This window comes from Macaca nemestrina, chromosome 20 (assembly GCF_043159975.1).
Source record: "Macaca nemestrina isolate mMacNem1 chromosome 20, mMacNem.hap1, whole genome shotgun sequence".
Lineage (NCBI taxonomy): Eukaryota > Metazoa > Chordata > Mammalia > Primates > Cercopithecidae > Macaca > Macaca nemestrina.
In genome coordinates, this window is record NC_092144.1 from 39202363 (window position 1) to 39219228 (window position 16866).

Genomic DNA, 16866 nt, shown 5'->3' on the forward strand with positions numbered 1-16866 from the left:
TTACAATCCCTTGGTCTTCCTTCTCTTTAACCTTTATGTCCGGGTGCCTGCCCTCCATCCTCAGAGCCTGAAGTATGTAGGAAGCTAAGCAAATAACCCCTGAATCTCTTTATGAGTAATAACAACACAAATTGAGCAGTTACCTTGTGCCAGATACTGTTGAAAACACATGAGGGGTATTAATACATTTACCCCTCACAGCAACCCCATTATGTTGGGACAATTAGAACTATACCTGTTTCACAGATGAGAAGATTAAAGCACAGAGAGGTCAGATAACTTTCCCAAAGTCTCATAGCAAAGGGGAGGTGCTGTCCTCCCTACACAGCAGCTGGTTCACCACCTCTGATGCAATCCACAATCTCCTTCAAGGCTGGGCCAATGCTTGGGAACTCTGGACCTGAGGCAGGCACAGAATGGGATGAACCCAAACACCCAAAGGTGAGCTGCCCTAGAAAGGCAGACATTGGGCCAGGCACGGTGGCTCATGCCTATAATCTCAGTGCTTTGGGAGGCCCAGGTGGGCAGATCACCTGAGGTCAGGAGTTTGAGACCAGCCTGGCCAACATGGTGAAACCCCATCTTTATTAAAAATACAAAATTAGCCAGGCATGATGGCACATGCCTGTAATCCCAGCTACTAGGGAGGCTGAGGCAGGAGAATCGCTTGAACCCAGGAGGCGGAGGTTGCCATGAGCCGAGATGGCGCCATTGCACTCCAGTCTGAGCAACAAGAGCGAAATTCCGTCTCAAAAAAAAAGAAAAATAAAAACAAAAGACATCAGTGGTTTCTGAAGACTCCAAGCTGCTGTATAGGCTGCGTCCGCCATCTTGGACACAACTTTTCTATTGCTCCTATTAAATGTGTTCGTCCTTCCAGCTTACATGCCATTTCCTTCATGCAAGCTTCTTGCCATCCAAGGATGGTTCGGATACCCCCTTCTCCACATGAAGTCATAGCCCCAAGACTCTTCCCTTCCCAGCCCTATCATGCTACTCTGCAAATGCATGATGGCCTCCCGTCCACACTGGAAGCTCCCAAGATGGCAGGGATTGTGTCTTGCTTTGCTATGTCTTGAATTAAAATAATAATAATAATTATTATTATTATTGGCTGGGTGTGGTGGCTCACACCTGTAATCCCAGCACTTTGGGAGGCCAAGGTGGGCGAATCACTTGAGGCCAGGAGTTTGAGACCAGCGTGGCTAACATGGCGAAACACTGTCTCATTAAAAATACAAAAATTAGCCAAGCGTAGTGACGGACGCCTGTAATCTCAGCTAATTGGGAGGCTGAGGCAGCAGAATCGATTGAACTAGGGAGGCAGAGGTTGCAGTGAGCTGAGATAGCGTCATCACACTCCAGCCTGGGCAACAAGAGCTAAACTCTGTCTCTAATAATCATAATCATAATCATAATAATGCCAGGCACGGTGGCTCACGCCTGTAATCCCAACACTTTGGGAGGCCGAGGCGGGCAGATTACGAGGTCAAGAGATCGAGATCATCCTGGCCAACATGGTGAAACCCCATCTCTACTAAAAATACAAAAATTAGCTGGGCATGGTGGCGCATGCCTGTAGTCCCAGCTACTCGGGAGGCTGAGGTAGGAGAATCACTTGAACCCGGGAGGCAGAGATTGCAGCGAGCTGAGATTGTACCATTGCACTCCAGCCCGGGTGACAACAGCAAAACTCCGTCTAAAAAATAAATAAATAAATAATAATTCTTTCATTTTTATTGCAGTACAAAACACATTCAGCAAACTGCACAAATCCTAGGTGTGAACTTTTATATATGTATAAATCAATGAGCTTTTATGTATGTATATAGCCATGAAACCACCACTCAGATCAAAACATACATGTCTAGCCCCCAGAAGTTTCCCCTGGTCTCCTCCCAGTCATTACTCCTCACCCTAGGGGTAAATACTGTTATGGTGACTGCCGTCACCATTTTACCTTTTCTTAAACTTCAAATAAATGGAAACTTCAAATAAGTGTGTCTGGCTTCTTGGGCTCAACATGTTGTCTTTGAAATTCTCATATTGCTCCATGATTCCATAGTTTGTCCTTTTTATTGCTGTGTAGTATTCCATTGAATTAATATAACAACATTTATGTATCCATTCTATTTTTGATGAACATGTCAGCTAGGATGTGGAGCATTTGGGCTCCATCTTTACTGGTGGGTGTATACATTGCTCTAATGATTAAGGAAAACTCTGTCTTGTCTACCATCATTATAATAACTCATTTACTGAGCATTTACTGTGTGCCAGGTACTGTATGGGAGTCAGCTACATTATCTCAATCTTCACAATGATTGTTGGGAGTAGATAGTTGCCATCTGTGAAACAGGATAATCGTGGTATCAACATGAATAGGATTATTGTGAAGTTTAATTGAGATGGTACTTTGAAGGACTTAGCCCAAGGCTGCCATTTTGGAAACACTGTTTATGATACCTGTTACTGGTGATTCCTAATGGGCACAGGATGGGGGGTTCAGGAGCCTGGTGGGTCCATGCTCAGCAAGTAGCCTGGCAGCCTTGGCCTCAGAGGACCTGGGGGGTCACAAATTTGTGAGCCTCTTTGATAAGACCCTGGCTCTAACTTCAAGAAAACGGTCATTAGGGGAGGGTGAGGGACAGGACTGAGACTTTAGCTCAAGAAGGGCCCTGGGAGCATTCCAGAGCCTTCTTTTACACACGTCTTCCTGAAGCTGAGTACAGAGGGTACTCTGAGGTGATTACTGTTCCCTACCTGTCTCTCTCATTAGCCGGTAAACTCTGCAAGGGCTTGGCCAGTGCCTGTCTTTCAAACGTTCATTCAGAAACACAATTTAAGTGTCTCCCTTGGTCCAGGCACTATGCCAAGAACTGAGGGATACAGCAGTGAGCAAGATAAGCAAGGCGGGGAGAGAGACAAGAAACAGAGAGGCACCAAGACTGTGTAGGGGCTGGGCTCACAGCACTTTGGAAGGCCAAGGCAGAAGGATTGCTTGAGCTCATGGGTTTGAGACCAGCCTGAGCAAGACCCTATCCCTACCTGCCACCCCCCCACCCCGCCAAGAAAAAATACAAGTCTTGAGGGAGAAAGGACAGAGCAGCGGTGGAGGGGAGGCCTGAGGTCTGAGGGTGGGGGGTCAGGGCCAAGTCCTGTGGAGCCTGTAGCCTAGGACAGGGAGCGTGTATTTGATCCTTATGGGAAAAAACTGGAAGGCTTTTTGTTTCTTTTTTTGTAGAAATGGGGTCTCACTGTTACCCAGGCTGGTCTCGAATACCGCAAGGGATCGGTCGTCTCGGCCTCCCACAATGCTAGGATTACAGGCCTGAGTCACCGCGCCCTGCCTCAACTGGAAGGCTTTAAGTGAGAGATGGGGTGCAAGGGAATCCCAGGGTCAGAAAGGTATTCAGAACGCCAGGAAGGGCTTGCGGGGGAGGGGCGCGTATGGAAGGGGCGCATGGAAGGAACTCACAGATTCCTTGAATGAATGAATGAACGACCCAATGCACTGATGGATGAATGGACAGGCGGCCAGGAATAGCAGTCGGCCCCCAGGGAGCCCCAGACCCCGCGGCCTGAAGCGTTGGTTCTAGGCCAAGGCACAGGCGCAGTGACCTTGGGGATGTCCCCGCCCCGGACTCAGGGCCCGGAACCCGGCGTCCCGGGGGCGGGGAGGGCGTGCCTGGCGGGACAGCGCGCTCGGCGGAAAGGCGGGCGGCGCTCCTCGTGTAGGGCCCCCTCACAGCCCCCCGGCTCGACCCTGCCGGGGCCCGAACCCGCGCCGCCCGCCGTGTTTACATTCCACCCGCGCCAGCCACGCGGCTTTTTGCCGCTCCAGCGGCGCTCGGCCCCGCCCCCGGCGCCCGCGGCCCGCCCCTCGCCGCCGCGCGCCAGACTTCTCCCGCGTCCCGCCCGCCGCCCCGCCCAGCGTCCCGCGCCCCGCGCCCCGCGCCGGGCCCTCGGCGCGCAGGCCCTGTCACTTGGCCCCGCCCCGCCCGCCGGCCCCGCCCCTGATCCCGGTCCCTGCGCCTCGCTGGCCGGGGCCGCGGATGGGCGGATCCGGGGGCGGGGCGAGGGACTGGGCGGGACGGGCTCCGGGTCCCGCGCGGCCGCTGAGGGGCTGGGAGTCGCGGCGGGGCGGCGCGAGGGCGGGCCGGGGCCGGTTCCGCGCGCAGGGATTTTAAATGTCCCGCTCTGAGCCGGGCGCAGGAGCAGCCGGCGCGGCCGCCAGCGCGGTGTAGGGGGCAGGCGCGGATCCCGCCACCGCCGCGCGCTCTGCCCGCCGACTCCCGCCGCCGCCGCCGACGCCTGCCGGGACTGGAGCGCGCCGCCTGCCGCGGACAAGACCCTGGTGAGGCTCCCGCCGCGGGCTGCGGACAGGGACTCCTGAGGCCCGGACCGCGCCTGGGAGCTGGGTGGGGGCGGGGTGCGGCCGGGTCGCGGGTCCCCGGGCGGCGGCGCGGGGCGCTCGGGGAGGGTGCTGGGAGCGCGGCGGAGCGGGGCGGAGGGGACACTGAGGCAGCCCGGGCCCCGGGAGGCGACGGACCGGCGAGGGCGGCGGAGGCGGCGGGACCCCTGGTCGGGGGTCGGCGGGGGCGCGGGTCGCGGGTGACAGGCCACCCCGCCATCGGCCATCTTCCTGGCCCGCCCGGCCGCCCGCGCGCGAGGGGGGGAGGGGTGCTGGGCCCGCGGCCTGACCCCGCTGCCGCCTCACCCCGCGCCGCCCCGCAGGCCTCAGGCCGGAGCAGCCCCATCATGCCGAGGGAGCGCAGGGAGCGGTGAGTGCCTGCGCCGCGGGGCCGGACGGGACGGGACGGGTGGCGTGGGGGAGGGGCGGCCGCGGGTGCTCACCCGGCCTGGTGCCACCCGGGTCCACAGGGATGCGAAGGAGCGGGACACCATGAAGGAGGACGGCGGCGCAGAGTTCTCGGCTCGCTCCAGGAAGAGGAAGGCAAACGTGGCCGTTGTGAGTACAAAAGAGACAGGTTGAGGAGCACCCCCCCATCTCACCTGGGTACCCTACTTGACTCTGCCTACGGCGGGTGGGGGGGTCCCTTGGGCTGGAACGGTGCTCATAACCTGATCAGCTTTCTCTTCTTCTCTCTCTCTGTTTTTGTCTTGTTTGGTGTGTTTCCTTGGGGTCATGGGGGTGGGCTTCATGTTAGTTTTTGCAGGATCCAGATGAAGAAATGGCCAAAATCGACAGGACGGCGAGGGACCAGTGTGGGAGCCAGGTAGGTCCGCCCGGGGTTGGGCCTCTGTGGAGGTCCTTCTCCCTGTGGGTCACATGGGGTTTCATGCTCTCGTCTCGCTGGAGACACTGGTGAGAGTGAACTTCTCAAATGCAGCCACAGCCCATATGGCCCTGTACCTGTCAGTGGGTACTGGCCTCTGCCAGTCCTGGGATTCCAGGAAGTTTGGTGTTCCTGACTGGCACCGTCTGAGATTACAGATATGTGCTGATGCCTGGAAGAACCAGAATGGACATCACATTATTCAGTCCTCCCCTTCTGCCCAGGAGGAAACTGAGACTCAGTTAGAGGAAGAAAGTAACCCAGAGTCCTGTGCCACCCAGGGGCAAAGTTGGGCCCTCAGCCTTGTCTGTAAAAGCTGGTGAACTGGGGGAGGATTCCTGGGTGTTTATAAGCAACAACTTCCCCCCCATCTACACCTATTTTTCTTGTCATGGTGCTTAAGGACCTCCTCCGTCTTCTGTAGGTCAGGTTTCAAATTCTTCTCTTTCTGGCCCTGGAAGTTCTTCTAGCCCCTCCAGCAATTACCTGCATTGATCCCCAGCTCAGCCTGACCTCAGCAAGAGTATCAGTGGAACATTCAGTGTAATGATAGGTGGTGTCTGAACACATTTTTTTTTGACTGCTTTTCTTTTCTCTCCTGATGGAGTTCCTGCCAAATTTCCTGCATGCAGTGTGATAATCATTATAATATCAGAAGTTTCTTGCAGGAAAAGCTTGTACTATCTCTTTACTTTCAGAAATGGCTGGAGACTGTAGTTATGGCTCCCGTGCGGGGAAGCAGCCTATCTCTAAACTAGCTGGTCAGGCCTTCTGACTCTATCACAGATAAACGCTGAACAGAAACAGTGTTCCACCTGAGTACAGGGATCCCAGCTAGGTTAGCAGAGGAGCACCTCACTGTGCAGAGCAGCAGCCAGTTCATCTGGAAGTGTGAAGGGTTTCAACTCAATGGGCCGTGTTCTAAATAGCAGTTGTCACTGTAAGATTCCCCCAAAATAAGCATTTCTGAAGAGGGTCCACTGACTATTGAAGAAAGGGTTGCCGATTTCCTTTTTCATTCAAAGAAATCATTTCAGAGAAGGAAATAAGATGGCATATCCCAAGTTTTTTGTTTTTTTTTTTTTCTCCCCTTAAAAAAAAAGTACGTTCAAATCAAGCAAGTTGATTTTTTAGGTATTATAAAATGAATTCTGACTTTGTGAAATTCAGGATTGTTTATTTTCCCAGCTGTGTTTTGAATAAAAAAGCAACTTCCAGCTGAAGATGAAGCAGGGCCGTCCCTGTTACATTCTTGGAGTTTTAGAAGCATGTCTGTTCTCAAGGATAGCCTGAGTAGTGACGAGGGTGCCTGGGACGGATTGTGGCTCTGTCCCCTGGCCACAGCGTGGATAGCTGTGCTGCCAGAATAGCTGTACCGTTTCCCACTAGAAGGCATTTTCGTGGTTATCCAGAGATTAAAGGCAACAGATTTCTGTACATTTTGTAGAGCAGATAGCTTAAACATTAGCTGTCTATGTATGGAGCAGTATCTTTGTTATTTCTTTGTGGATTCATGAAACTAGAACTTGGGGGTACCACAGAACCTTTTTCCCTGTTCACATACAGAACTTTTCTCTGGAGTTATCATAGTTCACCCCAGTACGACAGTTTTGAGCTACTTGGAGCCATTGTGCTAAACTCTTGTGTAACTGCTTCATCAAGACCACATGGAGGTTTTTTAATTTTCATCTTAGCCTGTTCTTAATGAAAAGAATACCCTTTTATCTAAGACCTACTTAACACGTCCATTATGTTATTTAATTTTTTTGCACGAGACTCAGTCTTTCTATTGAAGTGGAATTCTGGACTGTTACTTTTCAGAAAATAATCCTACATAAGGAAAAAAGTGGTGTGAGGAGATGGAGTGGTTAGGAATCCCGTTGCTCTCATTCCTTCCTAAATAAAGTCAGACAGATCTTGTTTTGAAACTTGGTGTACACTCAAGTTAAGGACATAGACTTAATTATTCTACCTCATCCACTGGTCCCTAAAAGGCCAACTTTGGAAACCGTTTGTCTGCTGATGGTTCACCTAGTTTGTTTGGGAACTGCTGCTGGACTCATCTATGTCCAAAGGCCTGCTCTCAGATGTGCCAGCCAGCTGGCCTTAGAGGGCGGCACCCAGCATTATGCCTTCAAGACTAGAATTCATTCTTCCTGAATGAAGAACAACTTACAGCGGTTGTAATGTGACCCTTTTTGAGTCAAGGAAATGCCACCCGCACATGGTACTAGAACTGAAAGGAAGCAGCCTTGCTCGCACAGCTGTTGGCAGGAGCTGTCATGGATAATTTGCATGCCCAATTCTTTGTACATTGGGTGGGGAAGAGCTTTATCTGGCTTTGCTCTTCCAACTGAAAGTGTTTGGGCTTCCTCTGAAGGCGACCAATGTGCTGTGGTCGCCACTCTGTGCTGTGTCTTTGAGGTAGCACTTAGAGCCCAAGTTTCCACGTTCATTATAGTGACCCCAGTTGTCTATTTTTTTAAAGCAGAGACCACCGCCAGGCTGGTGGTCTCTGCTTAAAAAAAAAAAAAAAAAAGCCAAGTGCGGTGGTTCAGGCCTGTAATCTCAGCACTTTTGGAAGACAAGGCAGGAGGACGGCTTGAGTCCAGGCGTTCGAGACCAGCCTGGACAACATGGCGAAAACCCATCTCTACCAAAAAATACAAAAATTAGCTGGGCATGCTTGTGCATGCCTGAAGTCCTAGCTGCTTAGGAGGCTGAGGCAGGAGGATGGCTTGACCCCAGGAGGCAGAGGTTGCAGTGAGCTGAGATCGCACCACTGCACTCCAGCCTGGGCAACAGAGGGAGACCCTGTCTCAAAAAAAAAAAAAAAAAAGCCAAGTCTCAGACTTTCATACGGCTTCCATGCTAGTGGGATTGTTACCTGCCTAATATCTTCAGCAGAGTTACCATTTTATAACTTTAAAAATCAGACATCTTAGAGTAGGAATAGCTTTAAAAAAGAAAATATTCTAAATGAACTTTAGTGTTTTTCAGATACTGAAAACTGAATACATATCTGAAACCTTTAAAAGAAAAGCATAGTGCTTTGGTTTATAATAGTTCCTTATTTTATTGGGTATTTGAATTAGCCTGCAAGATTCGAGATTCAGAGGTCTTAAGGAGTATCTAGACTAGCTTCCTGTAGACTTCATAGTATGACCTGTGACCATCACTTGATTTGGTTTTAACTAGGTGGATAGTCATTCTGTTTGTTTCGAGTTAAGGAAAAGAGAAAGTCCTTTATTGTTTAACATATTTGGCTAGTCGCGCAACAAAAAAAAATGTCACATTTGGTGGGTTTTTGTTTTAAACTGAGGGGACTTTAATATATATGGCAGCCAATTTACATTTTTGATCTTTTATACTCATGAACGTGAAGTGCTTATGTAAATATTTTTATTGACAATTCTGTTTTCCTTTTGTGAAATTTTAGTAGATGCGTGTACTCACTAAAAAACAAATCTTTGAGTTGTGACAAAAAATACCATAATGTGTCTTTTTGGAAGCACTTTCAGAGGTCATGCCCAGTATCTTACTGAGTTGCAAGTGACTTTGCAGTGTTTTTGGGTAATGTAGGAGCTGTTTGCATCTTATCTCACCTCTCCTGTGTATTTTTCATTTACAGCCTTGGGACAATAATACAGGCTGTGCAGACCCCTGCTCCCTGATCCCCACACCTGACAAAGAAGATGATGAGCGGGTTTACCCAAACTCAACGTGCAAGCCTCGGATTATTGCACCATCCAGAGGCTCCCCGCTGCCTGTACTGAGGTCAGTGCCGACTCTACCACGTGGCTTCCAGGTCTCTTACTCCATACTCCCCTTTATCCCTCATAGCATGGACGCATTCTCACCCCTGTGTGGGCCTCATTTTTGTTGTGTGTTTTGTTGTAGCTGGGCAAATAGAGAGGAAGTCTGGAAAATCATGTTAAACAAGGAAAAGACATACTTAAGGGATCAGCACTTTCTTGAGCAACACCCTCTTCTGCAGCCAAAAATGCGAGCAATTCTTCTGGATTGGTTAATGGAGGTGAGCTTGAGTCTTCCTGTTGCCTTCATGAAAGCACTGAGCATTTCCAGCATTTTTGTGTATTAGGATCTCTGTGTGGTTGATTCCCTTGACACGTTCTCCATCTCTGAAGCTATATGGTATATTTACTGAGGTGTTCTTTCTGTTTTGCTTGTATTCTTAGCAAGAATTTCTGAAATCTTTTTTTTTTTTCTTCTTTTCTTTTTTTTGAGATGGAGTCTTTGTCACGGAGGCTGGAGTGCAGTGGCAAAATCTCGGCTCACTGCAACCTCTGCCTCACAGGTTCAAGCGATTCTCCTGGCCTCAGCCTCCTGAGTAGCTGGGATTACTGGCACACGCCACCACACCCGGCTAATTTTTGTATTTTTAGAAGAGACAGGGTTTCACCATGTTGGCCAGGCTGGTCTTGAACTCCTGACCTCGTGATCCACCCACCTTGGCCTCCCAGAGTGCTGGGATTACAGGCCTGAGCCATCGTGCCTGGCTAAACTGCTTTTAAATGTACCCACTGGAACGCATATATCACCTCTTTGATAGCTACTGTCATAAATTATAAACACATGTGAACAAGTTTATCTTAAGCAGGTCTGACATTGTTCCTTTTTAACTTCTTGGAATCCATTCCCTTTTGCCACCATTCCCATTTATTCTAATAAAATATACTGTTCAAATCCTGGCTGGGCACGGTGGGTCATGTCTCTAATCCCAGCACTTTGGGAGGCCAAGGCAGAAGGATCCCTTGAGCCCAGGAGTTGGAGACTAACCTGGGCAACATAGCAAGACCCCATGTCTTGTCTTTTTTTTTTTGAGACAGAGTTTCGCTCTTGTTGCCCAGGCTGGAGTGCAATGGTGCGATCTCGGCTCACTGCAACCTCTGCCTCCCGGTTTCAAGTGATTCTCTTGCCTCAGGCTCCTGAGTAGCTGGGATTACAGGCATACGCCACCATGCCTGGCTAATTTTGTATTTTTAGTAGAGACGGGGTTTCTCCATGTTGGTCAGGCTGGTCTTGAACTCCTGACCTCAGGTGATCCGCCTGCCTTGGCCTCCCAAAGTGCCGGGATTACAGGTGTGAGCCACTGCACCCGGCCCTCAAGACCCCATTTCAACAAAACATAAAAAATTGTCAGGGTATAGTGGCTCACGCTTGTAGTCACAACTATTGCGGAGGCTGAAATGGGAGGATTGCTTGAGCCTGGGAGTTGGAGCCTGCAGTGAGCCATGATAGTGCCACTGCACTCCAGCCTGGGTGATCATGGGACTCTGTCTCGATTTTTTTTTAGCACATTTTTAAAGATATTTGGACCATTGGAGTGGCTTCTGTATTTTGAGACAGAGTTGCTCTGTCACCTAAGCTGGAGTGTAGTGGTGCAGTCATGGCTCACTACAGGCTCCAATTCCCGGGCTCAAGCAGTCCTCCCGCCTCAGCCTCCCCAGTCGTTGGGACTACAGGCATGAGCTACTACACCCTGCCAATTTTTTATTTTTTGTTGAGATGGTGTCTCATTGTGTTGCCCCAGCTGGTCTCCAACTCCTGGGATCAAGGGGTCCGCCTGCCTCGGCCTCCCAAAATGCTGGGATTACGGGTGTGCGCTACAGCACCCAACTCAAATCTTATCTTGATCCACACTATTTTGTTTCTCTTTAACAGTTAATCAAAAGAACAAGTATAACAAAATTTAATAGATAATGGTTAAACATAAGAGAGATTTTATGGGTAGTATATCTCTTACTGGGATGAACTGCGGTAGCTTATAGTTTCTGATTAAGGGAAACTTCCTAGACAACCTTGTAAGACTTGAATGGATGAGAAGTGGGCTTTTCTTCTGAAAAGACGGACATCTCAGGCAGACCCGTTTCATGAAAACATGTAGAAAATGAATATGTAACTACAAAAGTTCCCCTCATCCTTGGGAGTACATCCCAAGACCCGCAGGAGACGCCTGAAGCCACAGATAGTACTGAGCTCTAGCTATGCTATGTTTTTAATCCTCTACTTTCACATTTTCACTTAAAGAAAGCACTTCACGGCTTCTCTCTGGCGTTTCCAAATAGCCAGCCTCAGTACTCTTGCCCTGTGGGGCCATTATTCAGTAAAATAAGGGCTGCTTGCTTGAACACCAGCACTGCTGTGCTGTGACAGTCCATCTGATAACCTGTGTGCTACTGAGTGACTAACAGGCAGGTGGCCTGCTCCACGGGGATGTGCGGGCAGGGGGATGATTCACATCCTAGGCAGGTGAGGGTGGGACAGGCCAGAGGGCCCCTCATTTAAAACCTATCAGTTGTTAGGCTGGGCACAGTGGCTCATCCCTTAATCCCATCACTTTGGGAGGCTGAAGCAGGCGGATCACTTGAGGCCAGGAGTTCAAGACCAGCCTGGTCAACATGGTGAAACACCATTTCTACTAAAAATACAAAAATTAGCTGGGCATGGTGGCGGGTGCCTGTAATTCCAGCTACTCGGGAGGCTGAAGCAAGAGAATCACTTGAGCCTGGGACTCGGAGGTTGCAGTGAACCAAGATTACAACACTACACTCCAGCCTGGGCGACAGAATAAGACACTGTCTCAAAACAAAAAACAAACTAACAAAAAAACATCAATTGTTGAGTTCAGGAACTTTGCATTTAATATTGTCCTATATTGTCCTTCACCAAAGTCATTATAAGGTTTGTTTTTGGTTTTTTTTTCCCCTTCCTCAAGTAACCGTTCTAAAACTTAATATGTTTTCAGGTGTGTGAAGTCTATAAACTTCATAGGGAGACCTTTTACTTGGCACAGGATTTCTTTGACCGGTATATGGCGACACAAGAAAATGTTGTGAAAACTCTTTTACAGCTTATTGGGATTTCATCTTTATTTATTGCAGCCAAACTTGAGGTAAATCATTTTCAAGTATTCGTTCTATAATGTGTGTTATTTCTTGAGCTCCACTGAGATTGGGGGAAGAGGTTGGTGTTTTGTCTATGCACTCATCCTAAATTTTTCTGATTTGCTACCCTAAAAGTTAAGACACATGCCAAAAAGAAAAGAGGCTGGAAAGTGACCGGGAAAAGAAAAGTAGTGAGGGTGTGGAAGACCTAGGTTCGTGTAGTTACATTGAGCAAAGAAAAACAAATTGATCTTTGAACTAAGATCATAATTTTGGGCCCGGGGTGGTGGCTCATGCCTATGATCCCAAGCACTTTGGGAGGCCAAGGCAGCTAGGTCACTTGAAGCCAGTAGTTTGAGACATGGTGAAACACCGTTTGTACTAAAAATACAAAAATTAGCCAGGCGTGGGGGCGTGCGCCTGTAATCCCAGCTATTCGGGAGGCTGAGGCAAGAGAATCGCTGGAGCCCAGGAGGCAGAGATTGCAGTGAGTCGAGATCCATCACTGCACTCCAGCCTGGGCACCAGAGGGAAATTCTGTCTAAAAAGAAAAAAGAAAAGATGAAAAATTTGTGTATGATTATCAAAGGGTGTATGGGCCCAACTTTCAAACGTGTTAAAGGTACTGAAAAGGGGATATTTCAAAAGTACCCACAGTGAGTCAAAGTTCCATCCATTTATTTAAGGGTGGGTGGGAGGAGTTTTTTTTGTTTTTGTTTTTTTTTTTTTTTTTAACAAGGAACACATGTTGAACCATTAGAGTGGCTTCTGTGTTAATCCCATCAGTGCGTCTTCTCTCTTTCCATGCCAGGGTGCTGAGAAGTCATTTTGGATGCATTATAAATTGAGACTGTTAGAGACTGGCTTGGGTGCTAGTGCCATCTTTTATTTCCTTTCAGGAAATCTATCCTCCAAAGTTGCACCAGTTTGCGTATGTGACAGATGGAGCTTGTTCAGGAGATGAAATTCTCACCATGGAATTAATGATTATGAAGGTGGGTTCCGGTGAATTTTCCAGCCATTTTTAAAATGTGTATGTCAGATCTTTTCCACCTGAAGTGTGAGTGCCTCTGGGAACTGTTCTCCAGCTGGACACATTGTGGCGTGGAACATGGCTGCATTTTGAACTTCTTTTCTCAATCATCGGTCTCTTTTCTCTCTGTTTTCCTTTAGGCCCTTAAGTGGCGTTTAAGTCCCCTGACTATTGTGTCCTGGCTGAATGTATACATGCAGGTTGCATATCTAAATGACTTACATGAAGTGCTACTGCCGCAGTATCCCCAGCAAATCTTTATACAGATTGCAGAGGTAAGTGGCTCCATCACGTCCGTGGGGCCACCTTCCCTGCAGCTGGAGTGAGGAACTCTAGAAGAGGCGTGTGGTGGCGTCCATCTCAGCATTCTTTTCTTCTCCGTAGCTGTTGGATCTCTGTGTCCTGGATGTTGACTGCCTCGAATTTCCTTATGGTATACTTGCTGCTTCAGCCTTGTATCATTTCTCTTCATCTGAATTGACGCAAAAGGTTTCAGGTAAGTAGGCTTTCCAATGCGCGCACAAACAAGGTGTACTAAGCTTACACTCAGTTGTCAGCCTCAGGTTAAGCCCACGATGTGTCTTCACTGCAGGGTATCAGTGGTGCGACATAGAGAACTGTGTCAAGTGGATGGTTCCGTTTGCCATGGTTATAAGGGAGACGGGGAGCTCAAAACTGAAGCACTTCAGGGGCATTGCTGATGAAGATGCACACAACATACAGACCCACAGAGACAGCTTGGACTTGCTGGTCAGTGCTGCTCTTTCTTTCAGTCCTTCTTGCCCAAATTCTTAAAACTGCCTAAATAGGCCAGCCGCAGTGGTTCAGGCCTGTCAACCCAGCACTTTGGGAGGCCAAGGTGGACCGATCACTTGAGGCCAGGAGCTCAAGACCAGCCTGGCCAACATGGTGAAACCCTGTCTCTACCAAAAATTCAAAAATTAGCCAGGTATGGTGGTGGGCACCTGTAGTCCCAGCTACTCGAGAGGCTGAGGCAGGAGAATCATTTGAACCCGGGAGGCGGAGGTTGCGGTGCGTTGAGATCACACCACTGCACTCCAGCCTGGGCAACAGAGCAAAACTGTGTCTCAAAAGGAAAAAAAAACTGCCTAAATAACCTGTTCACTTTTCTTCAGGCAGGCTCCAAATATCCTTGAGAAATTCCAATTTTAATTCCTTGAACAAGAAAAATCCTGGCAAATTGATGCTGTATCTCACTATCGTATAGACCACCAGAGTTCTAAAGTGTTCTTTGATATTTTTTTTTCCTTTACTCACCTCCACAGAAAAAGACATAGTGGCCAGACACAGTGGCTTTTGGAGGCCAAGGCAGAAGGACTGCTTGAGCCCAGAAGTTCGAGACTAGCCTGGGCAACATAGGGAGACCCTGTCCCTAAAAAATTTAAAAACTAGCCGGGCATGGTGGCACATGCCTGTAGTCCCAGCACTTTGGGAGGCTGAGGCGGGCAGATTGCCCAAGGTCAGGAGTTCGAGACCAGCCTGGCCAAAATGGCAAAACCTCATCTCTATGAAAAATACAAAAATTAGCCGGGCATGGTGGTGGGTGCCTGTAATCTCAGCTACTCTACTCGGGAGGCTGAGGCAGAGAATCGCTCGAACCCGGGAAGTGGAAGTTGCAGTGAGCCGAGATCCCGTCACCATACTCCAGTCTGGGTGGCAAAGCGAGACTCCATCTCGGGGGAAAAAAAAAATATGAAAAAAGAAAAAGAAAAAGCCTATGGTAGTTGAAGCCCAAGGATATGTTGTACTTTAACATGTTGTCCCTTTTATTCTTACTGACAGGACAAAGCCCGAGCAAAGAAAGCCATGTTGTCTGAACAAAATAGGGCTTCTCCTCTCCCCAGTGGGCTCCTCACCCCTCCACAGAGCAGTAAGAAGCAGAGCAGCGAGCCAGAAATGGCGTGACCACCCCATCCTTCTCCACCAAAGACAGTCACACGGAAGCGCCTGCTCCACGTTCTCTTCTGTCTGTTGCAGCGGAGGCGTGCGTTTGCTTTTACAGATATCTAAAATGGAAGAGTGTTTCTTCCACAACAGAAGTATTTCTGTGGATGGCATCGAACAGGGCAAAGTGTTTTTTATTGAATGCTTATAGATTTTTTTTAAATAAGTGGGTCAAGTACACCAGCCACCTCCAGACACCAGTGCGTGCTCCCAATGCTGCTATGGAAGGTGCTACTTGACCTGAGGGACTCACACAACAACAAAGGCTTGAAGCTGTGGAGGGCCACAGTGGCGTGGCTCTCCCCGCGGGTGTTCTGGGCTGCATTGTACCAAGTGGAGCAGGTGGTTGCGGGCAAATGTTGTGCAGAGCCCACAGCCAGCTAGGCAGGGGGTTGCTGTCTCCACATTATCAGTTGACAGTGTACAATGCCTTTGAATGAACTCTGTTTTGTAAGTGCTGCTATATCTATCCGTTTTTTAATAAAGATAATACTGTCTTTGAGACAGCTGGTTTTATGAGCTGTGTCTGGTAACGTAAGGTAGAAGCCTTAATTGTGACTATATCAAGTTATCTTTTTTGACTTCATACTTCTTGAGGCTCAAGGTTGTTTTTTGTTTTTTGTTTTTTTTTTAAGACAGGGACAGGGTCTCGCTGTGTTACCCAGGCTGGAGTGCAGCGGCACAGTCTTGGCTCACTGCAGCCTCTGCCTCCCGGGTTTAAGTGATTCTCCTGCCTCAGCCTCCTAAGTAGCTGGGACTACAGGCATGTGCCACCACACCCAGCTAATTTCTGTATTTTTAGTGGAGATGGGGTTTCGCCATGTTGGCCAGGCTGGTCTCAAAACTCCTGACCTCAGGTGATCCGCCTGTCTCAGCTTTCCAAAGTGCTGGGATTACAGGTGTGAGCCACCTCACCCAGCCCTGAGGCTTAACTCTTTCGGTTAAATACATTTTTCAATGTATTTGATGGAAAGAAAACTTTAGAAATGGGCTTCAGGTGCAGCCTGTCTGCCTCCTGGTGCCCCCTGAGCTGGAAGCAAGGAGTCCACCTGGTATTTCTCTCACCACGCCCTGCACTGGTGGCTGCTCACATCAGGTTCATTGGCCATCGATGGCAGTGTAGTGGTGAGGTCATGTCCACACCGAAGAGGATTCCTAGGTATAACTTCCTTCTTAGGACTGGTTAAAGGCCATAAGGAATCTGTAATTAGTGTGATTTAATGCTTTTTTTTTTTTTTTTTTTTTTTTGTCCTTACCCAAATCTTAACCTAAAGAATAAGTGAATTTTTCTTTGGAGAACTTTTAACATAGTAGGCCAAAACTGCTTTTAAGAAGAAAATGCGGCCGGGCACGGTGGCTCACGCCTGTAATCCCAGCACTTTGGGAGGCTGAGGTGGGAGGACAACCTGAGGTCAGGAGATTGAGACCATCCTGGCTAAAATGGTGAAACCTCATCTCTACTAAAAATACAAAAATTAGCTGGGCATGGTGGTGGGCACCTGTAGTCCCAGCTACTTGGGAGGCTGAGGCAGAAGAATGGCATGAATCCGGGAGGCAGAGCTTGCAGTGAGCCGAGATTGCACCACTGTACTCCAGCTTGGGCAACAGCAAGACTCCATCTCAAAAAAAAATTTAAAAAAAAAAGGAAAAGAAGAAAATG

The 16866-nt window shown here is 48.8% G+C and overlaps 1 protein-coding gene across 5 annotated transcripts; it reads left to right on the forward strand.

Annotated features, from left to right (window-relative positions):
- The first annotated feature begins 4171 nt into the window (after positions 1 to 4171).
- LOC105487658 (cyclin E1) lies at positions 4172 to 15725 on the forward strand. 5 transcript variants are annotated; one of them, XM_071085954.1, is made up of 12 exons: positions 4178 to 4357; positions 4738 to 4784; positions 4885 to 4972; positions 5181 to 5240; positions 8932 to 9077; positions 9201 to 9336; positions 12070 to 12216; positions 13108 to 13203; positions 13382 to 13516; positions 13626 to 13737; positions 13834 to 13991; positions 15045 to 15725. In XM_071085954.1, the coding sequence occupies exons 2-12, from the start codon at positions 4762 to 4764 to the stop codon at positions 15165 to 15167; spliced, it is 1224 nt and encodes a 407-aa protein (XP_070942055.1). In that variant the 5' UTR covers positions 4178 to 4357; positions 4738 to 4761; the 3' UTR covers positions 15168 to 15725. The 5 variants fall into 5 exon arrangements, with proteins under 5 accessions (XP_070942058.1, XP_070942055.1, XP_070942054.1 ...); XM_071085953.1 differs by having other exon boundaries at positions 4179 to 4357; positions 5172 to 5240; XM_071085957.1 differs by lacking the exon at positions 13382 to 13516 and having other exon boundaries at positions 4172 to 4357; positions 5172 to 5240.
- Positions 15726 to 16866: the final 1141 nt, after the last annotated feature.